General features: G+C 42.5%; 1 protein-coding gene across 3 annotated transcripts in view; it reads right to left on the bottom strand.

Moving 5' to 3' along the window:
* Nucleotides 1-25,291, bottom strand: part of LOC144088075 (RNA binding protein fox-1 homolog 3-like) — a 256,298-nt gene that overhangs the window by 10,180 nt on the left and 220,827 nt on the right. The window contains exons 8-13 of one of the 3 annotated variants that reach the window (XM_077618293.1): nucleotides 19,124-19,429; nucleotides 9,544-9,675; nucleotides 5,889-5,942; nucleotides 3,000-3,092; nucleotides 1,966-2,026; nucleotides 1,542-1,595 (exon numbers count right to left, since the gene is read on the bottom strand). In XM_077618293.1, coding sequence (XP_077474419.1) covers nucleotides 1,542-1,595; nucleotides 1,966-2,026; nucleotides 3,000-3,092; nucleotides 5,889-5,942; nucleotides 9,544-9,675; nucleotides 19,124-19,429 — 700 coding nt within the window. The remainder of the gene's footprint in view (nucleotides 1-1,541; nucleotides 1,596-1,965; nucleotides 2,027-2,999; nucleotides 3,093-5,888; nucleotides 5,943-9,543; nucleotides 9,676-19,123; nucleotides 19,430-25,291) is intronic. The other 2 variants (XM_077618294.1, XM_077618295.1) reach the window with 2 other exon arrangements.

Below are 25,291 nucleotides of genomic sequence, written 5' to 3'. Positions count from 1 at the left end.
CAATTTGTGGTAAAGTTGGCGTGGCTGATACACACCACATGGCACCGAAGCCGCCAGAGTTTGCTCAATTTGTTTTGATGTGAGCCACAGACTCACACAGCCAATATGGCTGACCTGCTGCTCAGTTTGGAGCACGGCATCCTTGACAGGTTTTCATAAATTCTCCTATGATTGATATGTCCAAGTAGTTTCATGTTCATCAATATAAGGGTGAACTTTTCCTCCTGGCCTTCAAGTGGGGACAATTCAGAGAACTTGGCCAACATGTCTTCCTCAAACTAAAATGGCTGACCTCTTGTTGAATTTGGTACATACGAGATGCTGGAGACTTGTCTTTTTATGATAGGTATGTCCGTTAAATTTTCTTATCAAAGGGTAAAAATACAGTTGGAGGCTATTTTAACTCCAAAAACTTTAGGCCCACTAAATGTCAGAATGGTATGTGTATGTATATATATATATATGTATATGTATATGTATGTATATGTATGTATATGTATGTGTATGTATGTATGTATGTGTTTGTATGTATGTATGTATGTATGTGTGTTTGTATGTATGTATGTATGTATATATATACACATATATACATATACATACATATATATACATACATATATACACATTCATATACATATATATACACACACATATATATATATATACGCATACATATATACATATATATACACACACATATATATATAAATATATATATATATATTTTGGGGGGGGGGGGATTTTTTTGCCATTGAGAACTGGCGTGGCGGGGGCAAATTATTAAAAACTTTCCAGGGGCTCAAGTGAAGACAATTTGTGGCGGGAGTGAGCGGTCGCCACGCTCTCATCCGTCATTCTCCAGAATGGCTTTTGAGGACAATAAACCTGTAGCTGCGGCGTGGCCGCGGAATGGAGACGAAGTGCGCTGTCAGCCAGCCGCGATTTATGGTCCCCAATTTGGGTGATCTCCCGTACGGAAATGAGCGCTGATAAAGCGTGATTAATCGCCATCGCCACCCCCGCCGACGCGGCCCAAAACTGCATCCCAAGTAGCTTTATTTATTTATTTTTGGGAGAGGCGGAATCAAACGGCGCGGTGCTTTCACTTGCCCCTCGTAAAAAGCGGCTTCTTCCTTTTTACGCCGAATCCACTTGAAAAATGAGCCGCCGATAAATCAGATGGCCCCGCCCGGAGGGGGTGGGGAGTGCGCCCTAGTTGATTTATGACATCATTTGTGGGCACGCGCATGAGTGGGGAACTGGGAGGACTGGCAGAGAATGATCTCGTTTCAATGCCGTTGATGGAGATAGACGTGCAATCTGAACTGGGACGGGTTGGCAGCGTTGGAATGACCAGTTCAAACGTATTAATAATGTTTATAATACAATGTCAATGTAATTGTGCAATTAGAATGAATTAATTGCATGTCCTCTGACTGGCTATGCTTAAGGCTATGTTAAATTTGTCGTTTTTGCCTGACAATGCTCGTGAGCTCTCGTCAAATTGTTATCGAGAGTCGTCAGAATGTTGGTGGACTTACCGGCGTACAGCTCGGGTCCGTAGACGGCGCCCACCACTGGGTTTAACTTCCAACCTGAAAGAAAGAATACAACGTGAATACTTTTAAACACATAAAGAGATTTTTGTTCACAGTTACAATGTCCAAACGAATTGATTTGGATATCAAAAGAAAAATGAGATTCTCATATAAAACTTGGATTATGGCTTCAAATCTGATTTTTAGACCAGGGTCAGAGATTTAGATGGGTATTTGAGTTAGAAAATAGGGGTTTTATAGTATTGATAGGGGTTTAGATTAAAGGTTATGGTTACGTCATTAGGATTTTAAAGCTTTCATGCACGACTTGATTTTGTTTTAACAATAATTATGGTTTAAACACATTTTTTAGGCCAGGAGGGGTTAAGACATGGATGTTGGAATGGATGCTGATGTTAAGACTCACCATTAGTGTAGGGGTTGGCCACTTTCTTGTTTGTCATGACTCGGGCTGTGGCGTTGTTCACCTGATGAATGATATCAACAAGTTTAAGAAAATAAATAACGCAAAACGTGCCTACAAATTGGGATGCATAAACCACAAAAAGAGACGCTTGCATGCAGCAAGCAGCAAGAAGGAAAAAGAGAAGTAAAAAAAAATGCAAGCAAAAACTGGATCAGGGTTGAGAAGAACTAAGAAAATATTCACATATTACAGTAATTAAATAATATAATTTAAAAATGAGGACATTTTTTTATCAAAAGCAATTGTAATCAACAATTAATCTATTGGTAAATGTTACTATTCAAAACTAACCATGTTTAGTGAATACTTTCTAATGAGAAATTAGAATAAATTGATTAAAAAATATTATTTTACTGTAAACATGGAAATACTGAATTGATGGAGAAAAATGCAATAAAAATGTGTATATTCATGACCACATTGACTCGATTTGTATTTAATTAAAATCATTACTAATACTAAAATACTATATATTTCATGAAATAGATGTGCCTTTACCTTTTTAATTGAATTCTTTATAATAAATAAAAAACATCTCATTTTAATTACCAGGTCATTAATTTTTTCTGATGAACTCACTGGCTCCCATTAAGATAGACGTCCAATCCATTTGAACTGGGAGTGCTGAGTGTAAATAAACCCTCCCAGTTCAAATAATTTGATGCCCATGACTGATAAACTAGACCACGATTGGACGTCTATATCCATCAATGGCAGCCAATGAGTAAAAGGAAGAATTCAAAAAGTTTTCCCCAACCCGGAGCCGCACAAAAAGAAAACCAGAACAATTTAAAACGTGCTTAGATGGACGACGGCTATTCCCGCTCGAACCGAAGACGCCAACAAGCTGGCGTCTGACGGCCGAACGCATGCACTCATGCACCGCCGTCGTCCTCCTCCTCCTCCTCATCATCATCATCATCAAGATGCCGTCGTGCTGCGAGAAACAAGACGTGAAGAAAAAGAGAAAGCACCTCGATCTTGCGTCCTTCTACGATTGTACCGTTTAGTTTCTCCCGTGCGCGGTCGGCGTCTGTGCTCGTTTCGAAAGTTACAAAGCCAAAGCCCTGACGGCGGCGGCGGCAAAGTAGAAGAAGAAGAAGAAAAGACACACAGGAAAAAAGAAGGTGAGAGGCGACGGACGAAGGCCAGTCGCTCGATTAATTAGCAAAGCGCAAAATGCAGGCAAAAGATGACCCGGCTGACAAAGCGGGTCCGGCTTGGTCCAATTAAAATGGCGGAATGTCAGGAAAACGAGCGCCGCGCTCGGGTAATTAACGTCAGCGAGAAGAACGCCAAGAAGACGTCTGGCGGCGTTTAGGTGTAAACATTGTGCTCGTGGAGGTGTTACGCTAATTAACGTCGTTTTCCAGTCAGCGAGGTGATGTTTGCGTCGCGTCGGTTTGACGCTTGGACTTCGGGGGACGCTAGAAAACTTTGAGAAGAAAAACTGGAAACGCCAAAACATCTAATGGATGCGCTAACAAGGGTGAAGAAGAATAAGGAAAACTTCATTGCACACAGAAATTGTCAGGGGAAAGTCATTTTTTTGGTAATTTATGCTTGTCTGGTCCATGTTTACGCGCTTCAAAGTACTTAGCGACCAGTAAAAACTCAAAGGCAAGTTTGTCTTTGAAAGAAATACCGAAAATTACAAACACAACAAAACAAAAAATGAATTCTAGAGACTTTTTGAAACTTTTTGTGGGTATACGCTCGATAAACATGTCGATCAAATTTCATGTTGCTAAGTGAAAGTACGTTTGGGGACTCAAATTTTAAAATAATATTCAAATGGGAAAAAAAATGTATTTTTTTGACAAAAAGAATTGAAAATTGCTTTTTTTACACTAAAATAAGTGATTTCTAAGCAGAACTGGCAAAACTGACATTGTTCTTTACTAAAAATGTATTTACGCAAAGTACTTAGCGACCAGTAAAAACTCAAAGGCAAGTTTGTCTTTGAAAGAAATACCGTAAATTACAGCAAAACAAAAAAAGAATACCTGACACTTTTTGAAACTTTTTATGGGTATACGCTCGATAAACATGTCGATCAAATTTCATGTTGCTAAGTGAAAGTACTTTTGGGACTCAAATTTTAAAATAATATTAAAATGGGAAAACTTTTGTATTTTTTGGCAAAAAAGAATTGAGAATTGATTTTTTTACACTAAAATAAGTGATTTCTAAGCATTACATAGCAAAACTGACATTGTTCTTTACTAAAAACGTAAATCTGTAAATACTTCTGATTTCCTCAATCATTGATTGAGTGCAAAAACTTTATTTACATTTAGAAAAAAAACAGTCACTTTACTTTTGCGGGACACACAAAATAAAATGGAGTGCCATGTTTGACCCTGGTGCTTTGAATTTAACACGTGCTCTATACAGTAACCCAATATAGGCTTTCCTGTCATATCTCTGTTTTTACGTCGCCTGAGAAATTCTTGCCAACATGTGAGAAACGGGGTGATAGTAGTTGGCCAGATCTGTCGTCACCATCATCGCGCATTTATAACGTGGGCCTCTCTACTTGTGGGGGGATAGAGATAAAGAAATAAATTCAAAAAAGGAATTGAGGGCAAAATTAATCCTTTGGACATCCACCCGACTGTTGTTATCCCCTCCATCTTCCCCCCCCCCCCCCCCCTCCTCGGCAACACACACACACACACACACAAACACACATAGACACACAAACACGCAAAGAAATAATTAGCTTACAAGAGGCCCGAGCTTGGCGTCCATTTTTCAAGGCAGACAAACATATTGAATGCAAATGGCGTCATAGGAAATAGATTGTTTATTAATGTCCCGCTCGCTGGGTTATATAAGCCGGCGTGCGAGTGAGCGAGGCATGCTGGGTAATGCGCTTTGTAGGGCAGAGCTCGTAAAAAAGGGGGGAAAATAAAGTGGGTGAGATGACAGGTTGATGCTTGCGCTCCGTCTTTCCGACGGAATTGAGAAAACCAGATTTGAAAGACAGACATACACTCCCATAATAAAGGGGGAGGGCTTTCGGGCTTTCAGTGGGACTAACGGCGACAAATGGTCGTCAATTGCCGTCAATTAAAGGAGTTAAACAGGTGAAGGGAATTTTAAATCGTAGATTTTTTTCATTTTTTTTTGTAAGCAACTATACTGCAGTCTAATTTCAGTAGAAAATTAGCATATATATAATTCAAAATCGAGTTCAGGAAGTGTTTTTGTCTTGAAATTATCTAATCTAGGTTAGATTAGAATTTTATTTCATAGGGTATTCAGGAAATTTATTGGTTGCAGTAGCAAAAAAAAAACAACAACAACAAATCTATCCGGTATTATTTGTTTTGAAGAACTATTTGTAAAAAAAAATGCATTTTACAGTCCAATAAGAGAATTGGTGGAAGAGTTTGACTTCGACCAATTGGAAGAGGTTGTGTGTGGAATGTGTATCTGTTTATCTTATTTTGTGTTTCAGATAATTCAATAATGTATCTAACTTTTAGGATCTATTTTTGAATTGCATTAAATTGTACTTATCAAATTTGAGATTAATGAAGTCAATTGTCTGTAAGATAAGTGGCTTTGTTTGATATGCTACTAAATATGGCAAAGCTTTGAATTTGGCTGCTTAGGCGGAATACTCCCAAAAGCTTGCCAATTAAACAGTAAACTATTTTTTTACATGACCTCTGCCAGTAGGTGAAACCTATGAAATATGGAGATTATGTATTTGGTTTCGTATGTCTGTCTGTTTTTATGTCCGTGTTCCAGGTCGCAATATGATTTTTAAAGGACGATTTTTTGACTATCTTCTTCTCCGAAGTAGTGGGTTGACCAAATTGAAAAGCTACATGGGAGTTAGGTGGATTTACCTTGGATCCTCGCTCGTTAAAGATAATCTCCACGTCTAGGATCTTTCCGAATTGCTGCGGAAGAGAAAAGAGAAGAAGTGAGTGAGGAGGAAAATTGACAACGGTTCACTTAGCAGTCAGTCAAAAGCTTCAGGTTTCTACACACACAAAAAAAACGTCCAGAAAAGCCAATGAGAACAGCTGAACTTGAAGTGCCCACGTGGGAGCTCTTCCAAAGCTCTGTGCAGCCACACCAGGAAAATGGCAGATGGTTCATTGTCGTTGGCTGTGCTGCATTTGCTTTTGATTCCGGGTTGCATGTTTTGTGCTCCTTCCTTTTTCTGGTTGGCTTTGAAATGTGTTTTTTCTTTTTGTGTTGCTAAATTCCCCTTGTTATTTCAACCATTGTGTGTGTGAAGCGTTTTCCTGCACTGCAGCATTTTCACTTGTTGACTGAAGACGAAGAAGAGAAGAGGATGCAAGTGTTCTTTTTTTTCTTTCTGGCGAGCCTGAGGGCCAACCCGGACTTGTGAAGTGGCCGCTACCTTTGCTCTGCTATCATGTCACCACCCCACATCCCCCATCCATCCCCTTTGTTTGGGTGCTGGCACAGTCAACAGGACCGAGGGCGCCCCACCGGGGAGGGCGCGCTCCGGCCTCAGATGCTTAAAGAGGCTGCCCAAAGCCAAAAGATGACACTTGTGCTAATGAGTCCAATGAAAGGGACTTTTAATGGCAGTCAAAGATTTATGTGCTTAATTACGCACCTCCGATGACTGTCATTACGCAGGTTACAACTTGTGTACATTTCACAGCTGCGGTTTAAAAAGGATTCATGTATGAAGGCAAATGTCATAAATGCATGCATATGTTTGGATTTAGTTGAAGAACTTTTCTTGCCGTCTTTAAAAACAGTGAATAATAATTCCATTTATGGGAGGTATGAAACACAACAACAGATTTATGCTCTGTTCGAACTTTGCAGGTTTCATTAGGAAGCGAATTACGAATGTTCTTAATTTTTTCGCGTTCAAAAATATAAGTTTCCTTTTCTATTTTGGTGCGAGAACTGGGACATCGTGACATTGTCACTTGGAGTGAGTTCAAAGTCTGTAAAGCCTAGCACCATTGAAAACAACATTTATTTGATTTTTCTGTAAAATTGCTATTGGCTCCACCAAAAAAAACCCTTACTTTATTCTTCTGATTCTGACATTTTTCCTCCATTTAAATTCTCCAATTCACAAAGAAGCAAAGCAATCAAGCAATCTGACTTCAGAGCTTTATGAAAGGCCAGAATTCCCGGACCCTCGCATCCCCGCCACGGGGGCGGAGGGTTAGCGGCCTTTAACGAGGCATTGAACAAAAGCCTCGTTAGGAGGACCGTCATTAGTGACGAGAGTGAGAAGGCTTCACGTTAACGAGCGAGCGTCTCACTGGAGTCTTTTTTGTTCATACCTCCGTACCGCCCGCCGTGACCTATGCAAGCCTGCAATTAAGTCATTATCGCACACTTTAGGGTGTTAACACTTGGTCGTGAGGGCATTTGCTGTTTTGACAAGAGGAAAGATCTTCCAATTTACCTTCTTTTCAATGTTCTTCTCAAATAATAATGAACAGAAATAAGCTCTAACCAAAAACAACAAAGGTCAATAAAAAGCCACAAGAGAACAATTCTTCTATCCACGATTGTTCGGATAAGCGGGGGAAAATAGATGGAGATTCTTTTAAACTCAAAGGAAACTACCGTATTTTCGCGCATATTCACCGCCTCCACGTATAAACCGTAACCTTAAAATTGTTGGATTTTCCGATTTCTCTCATATAAGACACCCCCTGATTCATAATTTTCACCTCCATATTCATGGTTTAAATAGGGAGTAAAATGTGTTAATTTGAAGGGAAAATCTTAAGAAAAATCATCGCACGAGGTATTTCTGAGATAACGTATGAATCGAAAAGATCGTCTGCTGGATTGCACATTCCGAAAGGGTGTTGCCTGCACGTGGACGAATTAAAAAAGGAATTTACTTGAGCAGTACAACCAGGATGAGTCCAAGTCTCACGTTTTATGCAAAATAAGTTTTTTTTTCTTGAATTTCATTCACAGACATCAAAATTAAGTTTGTTTAGAGTTTTATCTGTTTATCTTTTCTCCATTTTGAAATAAATGACTGTATCAGCCGCATTTTCTTGCCTTATGGCATTTCATCTTTGTCACCTTGGAGTTTCATGCATGTTAAGTCTAATTTGTGCACACATAAGCCGTACCCTTGATTCAATCATCATTTTTTTTAGTTACAAATGCGACGTATATGCGAGAAAATACGGTATGTCTTTTGCTACACAAAAATTTGTTACAAAACATATTTGGCAACAAAGGGCAAGGATTATTGACCAGAAAAAAGTTAAAATTGTTGTCAATACTACAAAATGCAAATGGAAGTTTTGGTAAGTAACAATAGTTTTAGTTGGAAAGTTGAGATTAGCGCAGTAACAAAAAAATAACTGAAAAAAATGTCGAGAACGTCTTAACTTTTTGTTGTTTTGCTAATCTGGTGTCGAGGGAAAGACTTTGCATAAAAGCCTTTTGTGGTCATGAGACACGCCCCGCTGGGGACCATCAATCCCGGTACCGAGAAGAAGTGGGGCCACATGTGGTCGGCCAGGTGCGAAGGCGGCCATCAATTGTGCTACAAAAAGTCCGCCGGCTAATTAAGGGGGTCGTTTGGATTCGGCAGATGACAAGTCACATAGCGGCTATGTTGTCCGCTAATTAGATCAACAAATACAACTTTTCAAAACAGGACATGTTTTGCGACAGAAACCACATCAAACTTTCAAGGCAAAAAAATCAAGAAAAGCCTTTTCAGGCAAATTGTAATTAGGGAAATTTAAGCCTTTCACTGCCATTGATCCCAAAAGACGTATAATAGTATTTGATAAATACATTTTGAGCAATGTGATTGATATATTTGTTTCCTTCCTAAAAGCCAATGCATCATACAAATATGAAACAAATTATATTTGATTTTTTTTCTTTTTAAGGCCCAGTAAAGGCTCAATTTGAATCATTTTAATTTGCTCTCAATAATAGTAGTAGTATTTCAATTAGAAAGAGCTAACAGAGAATATTTGTAGCCTTTCAATGAGCAAATATTGCAATTCATTTTCAATAAATGTTTAATCCACGAAAATTAGCAGGGCATTGTGGAGAAACGATTCTAAAATGCAGCATTTTTGGAGTTTGGCAGCACTGCACTGAGCAGCAAAAGCCTAATTACAGAGCCCATTACAATTGGGAAACAATAAAGGGGAGAGAACGGCCAGGTTGTCGGCCATTTATGGGTTGACCGGCGGACGGGTGCTCAGCCCATATCTGGCAGCTAAAAGTCCAATTAATTCCCTACACTTAAACGTCCATTTTTGGCTGAATTCGGAGCCGTCAGATGTTGCCCTTTCTATTCTTACCATGGCGTTTATCCAAGCGTGAGATGCTTTGCCTCATTAACCGTCGGACGGGAGGGCGTGGTGCTACTCGGATTTGAAACCCAAACTGTTCCATGTTTCAGTGCCGCTGACGGCAAAAGATGTTGTGTTCGTTTTGAACCACGAAGGATGGCAGGGATCATCCAATCATTGGTATAGGTTCAATATATTTGTGTGCTGTACTCACCCCAAACATTTGCCTCAGGTCGGGGTCCCGGAAGCGAAAGGGAATGTTGGACACGTGTAACCGTTTGGGCTGCTGCTTCTCCGACGAGTCCGAGAGCTGCGAAGCGTCCGTTTGCGTCACGTCGTCTGTTTGCTGTTGAAAATCAAACACAGAAAAATACGATTTTTAGAAATCAGCCACTTTGGAAACTTTTTGGAGCCAAGAGAACCTGTTATCAAGGACTATCATACAATCCTAATACCATTAAAACTACTATGGTGTAAAACCAACAAGAAATTTATTTGTTGATTTTAATTGTTCATAGCACCACCCAAGAAGGAAAAACAATTGAATATCAAGACAAGACACGTGTCGAAGACCTCCAAAGGGTTGGGCGCCCCCCCGTTTGAGAAGCAGCGCTTTCCAGTGTCAGCCATTTTTCAATTCAACGAGAAAGCCACGCCGATAAACAGCCGATGAGTTATAATGTCACCGCGATGCTCGCGCATCACAAATCCGCGTATTAATCTCTCGCATTTAGCTCTTGAGATTGAAGGCGCTGACAAAAAGGCGCCTGTATAGATCCCACGGCACGGCGAGACCCGAGACGCATTAGTTGGCACACGAGGGGACCCCGACCCCCGAGCGTTGTTGTTTCCATCATTACGCGAATGCCGCACTGACATTTTGATATAAACGAGGTGTCGGCCGGGCCTGACAAATCCACTCGTTCCCTGCCGTGGCCTCGCTGATGGATGGCAGCCGGCATTCAGGTGGTCCCGCTTTCACGGGATTTTACGCTTGGGTTTGTCTCGGACGAAAGTTACTGGTCAAAATCTTTGCAAATGCACACTTCGAACTTGGAGGAACAACTGACATTTTTTTGGAAAACTTTGGCAACTTTTTGTGAACAAATTTGCTAAACTGCTGAACTCTTCATTTCTCCATGAACAAGAAGTTCACCTGTTAGTTGAACAACTAATAATTGGACCCCCTTGCCAACTTTGTCAACTAACCACTTTTGTACCCCCCGACCTGACCTAAATACCCCACCAAGATGTAGTAATGTGCCCCCTGTCGGCAACATAGCTGGCAACTTTCCGCTTCTAACTTTGCATACTAAAGTTGCAGTGTGTCAAACTAGTATTATGTTCCAGTCTTTCCATAAATACATTTTCTCTCATGACTCATTTTAACTTGGCGTCAAGAACTTCCTCTATTGTGGGTGGCGTGAGGAGGGCAAAGGTGCGTACCTAATGAGCCTGTGAAACTCCCCTTTGGCAAAAATAAATCAAAGAAAAACAACAACACAGCCTGATAATGAGCAGAGTGTCGGTAATTATAGCGTTTAGGTGACTAAACGAGGCTGTGAGGACTGACTCACTTTTCACACTCGCTCGTTGGTAGACAATCGAAATCCTGGCTGCCTCTTTGTTCTCTGGAGGTGTCTTGTGGGGAGGCAAACTGGCAACTTTAAGATGGTCACTCAAGCGCCAGCTCTAGCAGCAACGGCTGATGTATAAACTAGGGCTATTGCGCAGAAATTGGGGCCCGTGAGCACTTCACTTGGGGGGTTCGCAAAATAAAGGATTACGTGGCATGACATACATCAAAATGCAAACAAATGACCAATATCATCATCATTGTGATATTCCGATTGATTCAAAATAGTAGTTGTTTTTATTACAATGTCCGAAATGCTTCAGCAGCAAAATGGTCAACATGGCAACGTTGCCTTGAATATTTTTTATTGCTTTAGTTGCAATATAATCTACTGTGTTAAATGCGTGCATATCGTATTTAATCCAACGAAAAGCCTGGAATCGAATGGAAGCATGGCAGACTGTTATTTCTGAAAAAAGTGCTTAGATATTGTTTTCTATTGTTGTTCTTATTGTATTCTGTATATGCAGGGTGTCCCAATATGTATGCACATTTAAACTAATTGTAAATGTGGTGCTTAATTAGAATTTTATTATTTCAAAAGTGTGAGAATATTTACAAGTATCATTTTTTGTCTTTTCGTGCATTTTGACTACCTTATCTTAAATAATTGTAAATAGCTAATAAATATACTTTTTGTGTTTACAATTATTTTTAGTGTGCATACATTTTTTGGGACACCCTGTATTTGCTTTTCATTTTCTGTACTGCGTATCCTCACAAGGGTAAGATGGGTGGGCAATACATGGGGTGCACCCCAAATTGATCATGAATGTACAACTCAACATTTTTGAATCACTAGGTTAGGCGTTAATCAGGAATAATCTATTTACGTGAAATACTAACGCCAACAGCAAAGCCCCTCCCTATGTGAAATATAAAGTGACACACTGCGGTGATCCATTTGTGAGATTCGCGGAAATGTGCTCGGCGATGTATTCATTCCAATTCATCTAAGCGGTGTCATTATCACGCTGATGATCTCCTTTATTATTCTCATTATCATAATCACAATCTCCACACTGATGGCTGTCATTTATTTGCCATTTATGGGTCAGTTCTCGTCCACGCCGATAGCCGTTGTGAACATTGACAGCGCCTTGATTCAAGGTCCCGCTCCGTCACCCCCGCCCCCTCCCAATTCAAAGGTAGGACGCCCGACGGGTTGGCGCGAGCGTGCCGAACAAAGGATACCGTCGGGGCCAGAGTGGATTTGTGAGCCAGAGATCCGGCCGCTGGGGCTCTTAACTCTGCCGTGGAGGTTAATAGCCCGCGTGGCCGTGTTGGGCTCGGGGGTGACACATTGCAGACAGATGTCGGCGAGAAACCGGAGCGGCCCCCGTTTCGCTAACACCACCGTGCCGCAGGTCAATCTGCTTCATCGCTCACACGAGACACCGGCGACCTTTAGCGGAGCGCCGTGTGAATGGCACTCTACCGTGTCTGTTCGATCACGGCGGAGCAGCGTGTTTGCAAACATCCAGATTCATTTACAAGGTCTCTCGCAACTTGTCAGGCAGATCGCCAACGATGAGGACACGTAGAGAACAACCACCGCAATAAAGGACTACAAATTTTTCAAGTCAGTTGCTGAAAAGTGCCTAATCATTTACTTTCCTGCTGGGCAATGGATGTGGATGCCATCCTCTTCTTCCCTATTTTGTCTAACTTCATTGTTGACGCTCGATGCTCATAACAATTCGTTTACCTACTAGCTTCTCTCCTAATTTCACCCTCCTCCTCTAATGGCCGGCCTTCAAATCAATTTACTTTCCAGATTACCCATGAACCCCAAACCTCTCGTCAACCATTGCTTTCCTGGTCGCCTAGATTTAAACTTAGCGGACTGCATACCTCCAAATGTGGCTTCTTGCTGTCTTTCCTCTCTGGCAATGAGACTTCACTTATCCTGCTTTCTAAACAATTACCACCGCAATTTTCGACTCACCTAACGCCCTTAGATTTGCACTGGTCACCCGACCTCCTTACCTGTTTGGTTGCCACACTTCTGACTGACCCCATTGGTTGCCTGTTCCCCAACTTCCTTCCTAACTCATTTCCATCTTTTCCATCATTGCCATTACAGGATCTTTTATCAGCCTACGTTCCTTCTTGCTTACGCATCAACTTGATCACCATCCTCCCTGCTTGACTACCAGATGGCCTTCCTGATTTCCTACCTTCTTTACTTCTTCACCTGTTCGCCCAATCACCCGCCCATTGAACGGAAATCCACGGGCCCGCCTACCTCATCATTTCCTCACCTCCCTATTTCCCTACCCGTTTGTTCGCAATGGTCCCTAGACGCCTCGCCTACTTTGACGCTTAGACGTCCACATCCCCGCCGTCACTGACTGACTACATACCTACTTGCCTCCCTGCCATCCCCGCCATCGTGCTTGAGAAATGGTGTCGTCGCAGAGGAAACTAATGACCTGCGTAGCTCCGCCATGGGAAGCCACCATCAGCGCCACTTTGCTGTCCCGACAGCTGCTGTCAGAGGGAAGCGGTAGGAGGAGGAGGCGAAGGCGGCGGCGGGATGCGGAACGTGGCGTCCGTGCCAACGCGAGCTGTCATCTCCAGCGGCTCGCTGGCTTCCTGTTCCGCCACTTCCCTCAAAAGACTCCCTTTGCTGTTATTTGCAAATCACCTGCAAAGTGCAGGCCTCAGCACTTTTGCTTACTTCGCGCGGAGTGGCATTACAAGAGCATAATTGAAACTATCTGATTGGAACACAGCCAGGCAGGTACAGTAGATTACATCTGATTAAAGAGTGTCCGCGCAAAGAGGGAGCTTTAATTTATTCTTTGGAGCTTACTGCCGCTTTGCTTGTTTGGTTTGCTCTTCCTAAAGAAGTCGTAGCTCCCGAGTGGATGTGTCAGGTAGGAATTGCAAAAGAGGGAGGGGCATCACGGAAATTAACATGCGCTATAACCTCTGAGATTCAACTACAAAGGCTAACCGGGATAAGGGAGAACACTTTCAAATGCAAAGGCGCTTTTTATCGTACAGCTATCCAAGTTCTTTACTGCTTGTCGTTGAGATGAAGTCTATGTTAGCATACTTTTTTAAGCAGACCACTACAGGCTGGCTTCCAATCAAAGGGCACATAAAGGCAATACATATTCACAGTGCAATACAGGGCGAGACCCGCGAACCACTTGGCTGCAATGCACCTTTGCGGTTCGACAGACTACACAAAAACAACATTCGGCCAAAACTAAAAAGGTAAGCAGAAAAGCAGAGCTTGACAAGTGCTGCCTTCACAAATAAAAATGTAAATCTTTGTGGACTTTTAAGGTCAAAGTCCAATAAACCATCAAAAGTCATTCTTCGAGTCCCCCCTCCCTAATTTCCTGTCAAAACTATTTTGCAGAGTCAAGAGTGTTAATCTATGATTCCGCTTAAACGACTTTTTATTAGCAATGGAATAATGTTAATGTAGTAGAAGCCTGAACAATTCAATTTTTTTTAACGGAAGAAAATCAGAGCAAGTAAAACAATGAGGACTAACTCTCCTTGAAAATGACTTCTCTCTGGATTTCTAAAGTTTACTCTCCTTTCTTTTCTTTTCTTTTTTAACCCAAGCATCCATCTACTTCCTCACATCCTTCGTATCATTGGCTCATTATTTTTGTAGTCCAGTGACTTGTCCCCGGTTGTTCTCGTTCAAGCGTTCTTGGCCCATTGTTCCGTCATGTCACGACAAGAAGGTCAGATCAGAGGCTAAATGGTCCTTTTCAGCCGCTCTTCTTCAGACTTTCAAGGATTTCTCCGTTCGTTTCATAAAGAAATTAGAATCGATGAACTATCAGCGCATTCTTTACAAATGTCCACATCGAGCGTCCTTGACGGCGTAGACGGTGAGATTGACTTTGCGCGACACGGGAGCTGCCGTTCGCAATGGAACGCGGCGAATGACACAAACAAAGAGGTGAGGGAGTGCGTCGGCAGGGATGTCGCTGCATTTTTTTCTTCCTTTTTTTGGTGTTATCGCAGTCACCCAGAATCCCCTTTGGAGAGTCTTCTCGCTGCGGAAAAATGTGGAATTGAGTGCTGCCCTTACGCTGGCCGCCTTAATTTGTTATCTGAAAGCTGAGTGATTACTCATGAAATTCACGCCGACCTCGGACTATTTGAAGGCAGCCAGATAACGAGGCCGCCGCCGCTCGCCTGGCGGCCCCCCTCTTGTCGTGCGAGAGCACCCCCCACCCCACCGTCCTCTCATTGGTGCAGTACTTGCTGACCTTTATTGAGCCGAGGCAGACGTTTAACCTTAGAAAAACAAAAAGTGGCACAAAAGTACAGTGCTACCTTCACTTACAAGTTGCATTCGCGCAATCATTGGATGTTTTGTTCTGTTTTACTGCTTTAAATCCATTTGTAATTTTCTACATTTAAAAAAATTATCTTCCTAAAATGATACCTGTCAACTTATACGTTTTTCTCGTATTTTAAACGTTTTTTGATTATGTCAGGTTTATCATTATTATACATATATATGATAAACCTAACAGATTATTTCAGGTTGAGCAACTTTTGTAGGGGGTTTTTTCAACTACGTTTTTTGTAAAAACAAACTCGTTTTACCCATTTCGGCTGTAATCCGGATCGTCTTGGTCACTGGTAGCAGACGAAAACGTCATCTTTGACTGCTAGTAGTCATGCTTTAAGCATGATATGCGCACGCGCATTTCCCTTTCACATTTGCCCCCTTTTTACTATATAAATATAGCGCATCAGCAAGCAATGTACCCAGACAGCGACATCTACAATCTTGAATTTAGTGCATACTGATTATGCACCTCGTCCACTTTGGAGAAAGTTTTTTGAATTTTAAGTCTGCCCTATGTGAGTAAATATGTGCCCCGTTGCATTTGTACATTTTTTTTTAATCGCCATATAAGGGGAATTGTAATCATTAATAAGGGGAGTAATTGGCCAAAGTTGACAGGTATGGAAGATATACCCAACAAAGTTTCACTGTGCGCTATAAGACTGACTGACTTTTGTCTTATTGCCACAGATAAACACTAGATACACATGATGGATTTGGCACATACGCTGGATGCCCTTCCTGACCTAACCCACGATGGAACCAGGGTGACCACAACGGCAATGGGGCGCTCGGACCACTGAGCCCCCACCCGGGTCATCACTTTGCCCTGTAAGCAACAACAAATCCACACAACAGCAGATGGTCGGTCTACTGGCTGCCTTTGTTTAATCCATTTGGAATGGTAAGGGCAGTCTTTACAGAAGGGGGCATAGTTAGTAACCCAAAAATTGAGGGAATTTGGGTGGTTTTGGACCAAGTCATCTTCAAATCTTCAAAGTGAAGTTAAAGAGCAGGCCTTGCCTGAAAATCCAGATTCCGCCACACCTACCAATATCAGACTGAGACAAGACAAGGACAAGACTACCAGAACACGTACACTGTGTATATTCTAATGCGGATATATGAATAAAGATACAAATTCCTGCTGGGAACAAGCACCCTAAAGGTTCATTTTTGAATCGCCATACTTCCCGGGGGCAAATAAGGACAAATCAGTGGCCGGCGAGCCGGGCAGGGAGGCACGCAGGACTCGTTAAAACAAACGTCACAGAGCCTTCTCGCTTCTTTTTAAGTCTTTAAGTCAGAGAACTGTGCAGAGTAAAGTGGCGCCGAGGGAGCAGCGAAGAGGGGAGAGGGTCGGGGGGCGTTTGTGAGGTGCGGCGCGCCGTTGAGAATCTGCTCCTTCAATCTGTGCTTCGGCAATCAAAAGACACTCAAGCTGGCGCTGCAGCGGCACCCGAAGTGAACGTCTTGCTAGTGCCATTAAAGCTGGCGCAACTCAGCGGTGGGTGACACCACACCACTGGGGCCTGGAGGATTAGACCCTCTGTTTACACCCCGATAATCTCGACCCCCCTCTACCTCTCATGTGGGTGAATGTGTGAAGGAGAGAAGAGGAAGGCCACCACCTCCGGGCTCTTTTCCCGGCAGGGGCGCACATGAATCGCTTCGAGATGGCGAAGGCGAGGAATGGGAGCAGCGGTCGGGGTGAGGAATCGGGGGGTAGCATCTGCTGGCTTTCAACTCGCTGCTGTGAATCAAGCCGAGCACTCGTCGTTAGCCGTAAAGTGCACACAAGGATAGCTGAGAAATCAGGCTTTTTTAGTCTTGGTTCTTGCTTCCATTGACGACTGGCAGGGACTGATTGTTGCATTCTGCATTTCTTGGAAGAAAAAACACAAAATACTGTGTTGTCCTTTCTTAGAAAGAAAGTACTTCAACCGTCATTCTGGATGCTAAGGGGTTCTGCAAACTATTTTGGTGTTGCAAGTATAGCAAGTCAGCTTTAGCGCCCGCATATCTGGTGCAAAATGCCATTCCGAGAGAAGGCGGCTAACAGTCCTAGCTGGTGCGCATGTTTGTGCGAGCCAGATAAGGCAGTAGCCGGGTGCTGACCTCCCCCAGCAGGTGTTTTCTCGCCGCAAGAGAGACGAGAGAGGCCCGAAGGTTTTAGGAAGGTCTTAAGGTTTTCATCTTTATTGGCGTAACTCGTCTTCACGGACACGTTGGTGAGATTTAGCCGCACCAAAACCCTCTGCTTTTATCTCCCTCTTCTCCATCTCGTTGCCGTCGGGGGTGAGCCCAGGGTCAAAAACATTTCCAGTGGCGAGAATGAAAGCAGAAACTGAGAAAGACTGCTTTGTGGAAAGCCCGGGCTGTGGTCAGATGGATTCTTGAATACACACCTCCCGATGTTTATGTTATATAACTATATTTTGCATAGACATATTTTTCATACGTCAAAGTGTCGATTATGTGGCGCCAAGGAGTCAGAGATTCCGATAACGTCAGCTCTCAGGATGTTTGATGAATGTTTGCATCCACTTGCTGAACGAGACCCCCACTCCCCGCCTTAGACTACAGAGATCAGGAGGCCCCTAAATCATTGATGCGGACTGCAACACCCCCGATAACGTTGCTGGGCTCTCTGGCGTAACTCGCATTAATGCACATTTCTGCCTCCCATGCAAAAATAAGCAGAAAATTACACACTTGGACTCATGGGACTGATGCAAGTACTCAAGTATGAATGCATAAAAGCGTGTTTGTCTTGCATATATTCAGCACCTTGAGGGTTCACGTCCAATGCAATGATATATATATAAATCTTTACTTTATTGATGAGTGTTTTCGGTTGAAACTTTTATGAGCCAAAGGTTAGAGTCTATATTTTATAAGATGGCTATATCTAATAGAGTGAAAGAGGGCTTCGAATTTCAGTGACAGTAATTAAATAATATCGAAAGAGGCGTGGTCTAGTGATTCATGGAAAATAAATTAACGAGCACGTAGCTGTCAAAAGCATCATTTCGTGTGGCCCACTGCAGGAAATTGATGGTTTCCACAATGTATATAGTCCTCGTGTATATTTTCAGTCCTTCCCTCTTTTTTTACTATTTAAAATGAATAAATGTATTCTTTTAAAACAAACTAAATGAGAACATGTATTGCTTTTCCTTAAAAGAAAAAGAAAATAAATGAATAAATAAAAAAATGGTTTACCCTTTTTGTTTTCTATTCAAAATTAGGAATAAATACAAACAAAAATGAAAAATAAGACATTATTTGCTAGAAGGAAGATCAGAAACGACTTAGTTTTGGGTAAACAACAGATTTAAATTATTCATTGACTATCATATTAGTTGGTGATTATTTTGATGAATTAAGCGTCAATTAGAGATGGCTCCCAATATTTATCAAGCTTTGGCTAATTTAAAGAAACCATAGCGATCTTGTGAGTTTGACACCCCCGATCTAGCCTATCAAGTTTGTTTTAAAAAATAACAATGCTTTTAATCTGAAAAGTGCTTGACTTTTTGACTTTTTGTTTATCATTGAACTATGTAGAAAATCCATGTTTCAATGTTAGGAGGCTCGAGTCTGCAAAAGTTGCAATTTTTTTCCCACTTTGATTAAAAATACCTGAATCGTGCCTGTAACTCAAGTTCTGCCTCACAATTCAGAGCTAAAAAGGTCTAAATTGAGGCATATATGTTAATATGTATTTGTACCACAATCTTTACGTAAAACAAACTGAAAAGAAAGATGCAAGTGTTAATGACATAGTTTGAGGTTGAGAAAGAAGTGAAAGTTGTTTACTTGGTGGCAGCCTGTGGAGAAGAGTGTTTGCAGGTGCTGAGCGACACTGACCGGTGCGGACGCAGGGGCGGCGATGGCGGGCGTGCTGCTATCGGTGACCGGCGCCGGATCGCCGTGCGTGGGCGTGGGCGTGTACAGCGTCATGGCGTGCTCGGCCACGCGGCTCTGCCCACTGTAGTCAGGCGTGGGGAGCGGGTGCGGCGCCGCAAACTCGGCGGGAATGCCGTTCTGTGGGGGCGGAGGGTATTGGGCCGCGGTGTAGGGCTGGGTCATGGCGTCTGGGGGGTTGGCGGCCTCTTGGTTACCCTGGTGGACAAATAAAGAAAAAAATGAAGCGGTCTTTCCATCGAAATAAGCACCTAAACAATCTGACTGGAAACAAAGATAATCATTTTCCCAAAAAATTAAGTGAAATTGGATCGTTCCCTGCGGTGGTTGGGAATCACTGAGTTAGAGGAGATCAAAGTGGTCGCCGTTAGAGACTTGCCAACGTGACCACAGGGCATCACGGGGGCGCCGCCCCGCTCCGCGATGCCGCGGCAGCCGTCACAGAGCATCAGTCCCGCGGTTAGAAAGCTCCTTGATCAGCGCTAATGAACACAGAGGATGTTGTAGAACCCAGTCCCCAAAGGACCCCCCCGCCCGCCACTCCTTTCGAAAGGGATCGTTACAATGCACCAGAAAAAGAAGATCAATTCATTGATCGGCGTCTGATAATTACAAACTTTGACCTCAAATACACAACTAATTCTTCTTTTGGTGACACTTTACTACCTAGGATATGTCACTTGCTGATTGAAAGTCGGAAAACCAATTGCAGACTTTGCTTATACTCGGAATGCGGAACATTTTAAAGTAGATTCATCCCTTGCTATATCGCGGTTCACTTTTCATGGTCTATCAGACCAAATCATTTTATAAATAGATCATACTTTCCCAGTGATGATTTTTCCTGTGACCGGACGTTTCGTCGAAAGACGTTTGGTAGAACGGAGGTTTGGTAGAACGGACGTTTGGTAGAACGGACGTTTGGTAGAACGGACGTTTGGTAGAACAGCCGTTTGGTAGAACAGCCGTTTGATAGAACGGACGTTTGGTCGCCGGGTTCGCTCGCTGTCAAATTATGACAGAGAGTTTACTGTTGATATTTTTAACCAAACGTCCGGTCGACCAAATGTCCGGGGACCAAACGTCTTTCGACGAAACGTCCGAGTACCGATTTTTCCATGTAACTGGTGACAACCAGTACTTTATACTCTGAACTGCTATTTCAACCAAGAATCATTGAACTTTTTCTTGCTCTATCTTGCTTCAAATCACTGCAACAGTTTTCCAAAACAGTGTTGATAAAATGACAAAAGCTTCTATACAAACTACCATTTACGATTGGGAAGCACTGCTTCATACCTGTGCGAAATATAGTCTAGTTTTCTAGACCAGAACCACTGGACTACAATTGTTTGTAATTCTTTTTAAAATAAACCACTTTTGTCATTCCGTAGAGACCGAACATTGTCACGTGAGGGAAGCAAAATAATTGAACAGACTGTCGGATTAGGCACTACATTTTGGAGTGCCTGGCCTCGAATCGTGGGGCATCATGTAGCTTTTAAAGACAATAGTGTTCCGGCTCTGACAGATTGCAGCAGATGGACCTCGGCGGAGTTTTGCGAGCGTGCCTTTAAGAGCTGACAAACAAGCAGACTCCAGACGAACATCATCTGCAAACACGCTACCCGGCTCCCCGGCGCAACGGCATGATGAGCCGCGGCGCTAATGCACTCGCACGCCGCGTAACTGTTAGCGGGCGTACCGCCTTAGCCGTTAGTGCGCGTGCTAACGAGCTGCCGGATCGGACATCCAACTGTGCGAAGGTGGAACAATAAAAGCAGATTCCAATAACAAGGAGACGCAATTTAAAGAAAGGCGCGGCAGACGTAACTCTTTGGACTAAGAGAGAAAAAGGCAGGCGAGCAGCTTTATGACGGCAGGGAAACAATAACGGGAGAAGTTGGCCGGTTTTACAAGGCGAGCGGGGATGGCGAAGCGAGCGATAAACGTGTTTTATTCTTCGCCGAGGCTCGACCAGTCGGGGAAGGTGCGTTAGCTTTAATGAGCGCGTGGAGGAACGCTGCGCTGTAAATGTAGTGGAAATAATTTCACGCAGACGTGTCGGCAAACAAAAGCCAGTTGGAAAAAAAGCCACATTCGGCCAATTAAGGCGATGCTCTATTATGGAAATGAAAGGAGGGAAGCCTTGAGAGGTTGAATCTAGCATGCTGCCTGACCCCCCTTCACACCCCCTTCCTCTCTTTATGCAGGAACTTTTTTTTAATCTACCCCAGCGCTCTACTTTGCCGCTCCCTCCAGTCATGGCGTTATATAACACGCCTTCCTCATTTAAAGGAAGCTCTTGATGTCGGCAAATTTCCCCATGTATTCTTTTCTTCAAGCGGAAACGTGGTCGGAAAAAAAAGGCTCTGCTGGTCTGACAGCTGCTGGATTTTTAAAGCAGCCCTATCATCACCCTCATCATCAACAACAATAACGAGGCCCAGGAAACAAAACGCTCTCCGAAGCGCGGAAAACCCAAAAAAACAAAACAGAAAAAAAAAACATCTAAAGCTCGAGTGGTGTGGTCTACACAGTGGATAATGGCTTGGAGCAAGAATTAAATGGTCGCACAAAAGCAGCCACTAGAAGGGACGAAGGGAATCAAAGTGATCCAATTTTTGCTCCTTGTTGACATCTGAAGTACTATTAAAACCACACGCAATTTAAACAGAATCGGAATTTAATTGTGAACTGTGTAGCACAGAGAAAAATCTTTCGGGTTCTGGACATGCCGGAAGGACGACTATCAATCTGTTGTATCCCCCTGATGGGGAAAAATGCTTGTCAAGGTCTCGTTTTGAAAGGACCATTTCTCAAAGTTAGGCCTATAGAAGCACATGAAGTTCAGTGAAGTCGCATAGTCGCATCTCTACACCCCTACTTTTACGCCATTATCATTATTTTCTTTACACCTTGATGCCTATCCACTCGTCTCGAATGCAGAGCTGCCAAACGTCAAAAATCATATTTTGTAGAGGGTAAAGAGAATATTCATACGGTGACCTTTTTGCCTAGAGCAGGGGTGTCAGACTCGGGATGGTTCGCGGGTCGCGTTAACGTTAACTCGATTTCACGTGGGCCGGACCATTTTAGATATAATATTTAGATATTTTTTTATAAATGGATTGAAAGAACTGGATTAAAAGCCCTGAAAATTCAGTTTTTTATAGATCTAAAACAATGTTTATTTTAGCTTTTTTTAAAATATATTTTTAGATTTTACAAAATGATTTTTGAACTAAAAACACAGAAAAAATGGATTAAAAAATTACAATTATTGATTTAAAAGGGGGAAAATCAGGACATTTAACATACATCTATAGTCTTCATTTTAATTTGATCCTAAAACATAAAGTCGGCACTCATGATTTACTTTCCTGGGCCACACAAAATGATGTGGCGCGCCAGATTTGGCCCCCGGGCTGCCACTTTGACATGTGGCCGAGAGGCACTTCCCAGTGACGCATAAAAAAATAAAGCTCAATATGAACTAATTATGTTATGCTTTTCAAATAGTTTCCTTTTTTTCAATAGTTAATTTTTGCAACTAGGTTGCTTGAAACAACTGATGAGAATGAACACGTGTCATTGAAGAAAAAAGCGAGGACACTACTTAACTTTCTAAATAATCTAAGTTTTGACAACTCCCAAAATGCAAAACTAGAACATGATGTGTAGATGGTAGGACACTTTTTGGGGGGAATATTAATCCATGTGGAATGGCAAAAAAGGAAAGCTCACAACCCGACGGTAAGAGAAAGAAAGCCACTTTTAACCTGCATATCAAAGTTAACTTCTCACAACTTGAAATCTGAAAGTTTGCAGTAACTCCTCTTGAAACTTGCCTATGACTTCCACATGCACTCTGTGACTTAACGGTCCTTCACTCTTTCCTCGTTAATGGCTGTGAATTTAGCCTGTCCCACTAAACTAGCGACTTGTGTGAGATAGGGACTGAAAATAAACATGTGCAGAAACAGTGGCCTTTGGCGGCAGCTTTCTTTGGAAGCGGGCCCGCCAAGTGAAAACAACACTTGGAGGAAGAGGATGAATGCCACTCAAGCATTTAGGCAGCAAATCTTTAAGAGGGCAGAGAGGCAAAAGTGGCCAAGAGGAAAAAAAAGGGGCGCAAGGCTCGTTAGCGAAACACAAAGTAGGAGCAGGCTCTCGTGTGATCTTGGCTGTCCTCTGATGTACATGACAAACGAGTCATCCGACTGAAAAAAGAATGAGACGGGTGGACTCCGTTGGGAGGAGTTGCGCTCACCCTCGCTGTTGTCGAGATAATCGAGCGCACTCAAAACAATACCGGCGCAACTCATTCCTCTGGATTGTTGCTCGCAATGCCAGGACTCCACAATTGTAAACAAATGACGTTTGGCCACTGACTCACACTCATTGAAAAAAAAATATATACATAAAACCCTGCAACCTACTCTGTACTTACCGGGAAACAACAATCGCTAAGAATAATGATTGATTCAAGCAAATGATGCCCTATTTTGAATGACGTGGTCATTTAAATGATGAATACACCAACTGTGATACCAGAAGCGTATTTGTAGTCAGTCTTGAACTGGAATACAGTAATCGCTTTCAAGGACTTGGACTAAAACTCCTGTTAACCTTTTTTAATTTTTATTTATTTATTACAAGCGGAGAGGAACAATTTCTACTGAGTACATTATTTAAAGTATTTACATTTTTATATATATATATATATATATATATATATATATATATATATATATATATATATATATATATATTATATTTAGATATTAATACATTACAGTCTTTTGATATGCTTATAGCTGTAATATTTAATAAATATACACTTTTTGATCATTGTACTTGTGTACTATATTTTTTATATATATAGATTATACTTAGATATTGATACATTACAGTCTATTGATATGCTTATAGCTGTAATATTTAATAAATATACACTTTTTGATCATTGTACTTGTGTACTATATTTTTAATATATATAGATTGTATTTAGATATTAATACATTACAGTCTTTTGATATGCTTATAGCTGTAATATTTAAAAAATATACACTTTTTGATCATTGTCCTTGTGTACTGTATTTCTGTAAAGGCGCGAAAACATGTATTGTAGTAGTAATAATGAGGGTGATCCTACTTTGCAGTTTTTTGTTTATCGAGGCCATGTCTGCTCTACATTAACCACGATATTCGAGGTGTGTGTGTGGGTTTGTTCACGATTGTTACATGCAGTCACAAGACCAAAATTAGTTGAAGATGCTGATCAACCCATGAAAACTATCTTTAGATGCAGACAAATCATGTGACTGAGTTGTTTGATAGTTGTTTGGCCTGATAAACAAACTTGAAACCCACCGACCTCACCAATCCAATATGGCCTCCAATATAAGCAAGCGTAGCTTTTATCGATCTTTGGACAAGGAGCCGCACTGGCGTCTCCCCGGTCCAGGGCCGGTGTCAAATTGAATTGGGAAGTGTCACTTAAGGAGATAACTTCCCGAGTGGACTTTTTGTTCTTCACGAGCGCGAGCAGGCAGGGTCAAGCGGGCCCCGAGAGCGACGGATGGCGAGGCTTTGCCGGCCGCTAACCCCCGGGTGTCTGAGCTGAAGGCTCGTCTATCGCTGCAGGTGCGAGCGCTTGGCCGCCCGCCAGCCATCGGTGATCCTTTTTAGCGGCGTCGAGAGGCCAAGAGGAGACGGCCGGCGCAAATAGAGGAGCTCTTAGGAGGAACTCATATCGGTAGAGTGCTGCTCTGACTCATGCGTGCGGCGGGTCAGCGGCGAGGCGAAATACAGCGGGCGACTAATTGCGCCGCTTTGGATCCGGAGGGAAATCACTCAAATGGGAGCGCGCTGATCAATCTGCGCTGCTGCGGCAGGCGGGAGGGCGGTTGGGAGGGAGGGCGTCTGCTGATGGAGTGGGCAGCTTTATGGCTCCAGCGCCGCATTTCTCAGCAGAGCTTCTTTTGCCTGGTGTGCAGGAAGTGCTGCCGCAGATCGCATCTAATTCACGCAGATCTACGCCTTGCCTTAACGGCC

This window comes from Stigmatopora argus, chromosome 14 (genome assembly GCF_051989625.1).
Source record: "Stigmatopora argus isolate UIUO_Sarg chromosome 14, RoL_Sarg_1.0, whole genome shotgun sequence".
NCBI classification, from domain to species: domain Eukaryota; kingdom Metazoa; phylum Chordata; class Actinopteri; order Syngnathiformes; family Syngnathidae; genus Stigmatopora; species Stigmatopora argus.
The sequence above is the reverse complement of the archived record's forward strand: the minus strand, read 5'-3'. Positions and strand labels throughout refer to the sequence as shown.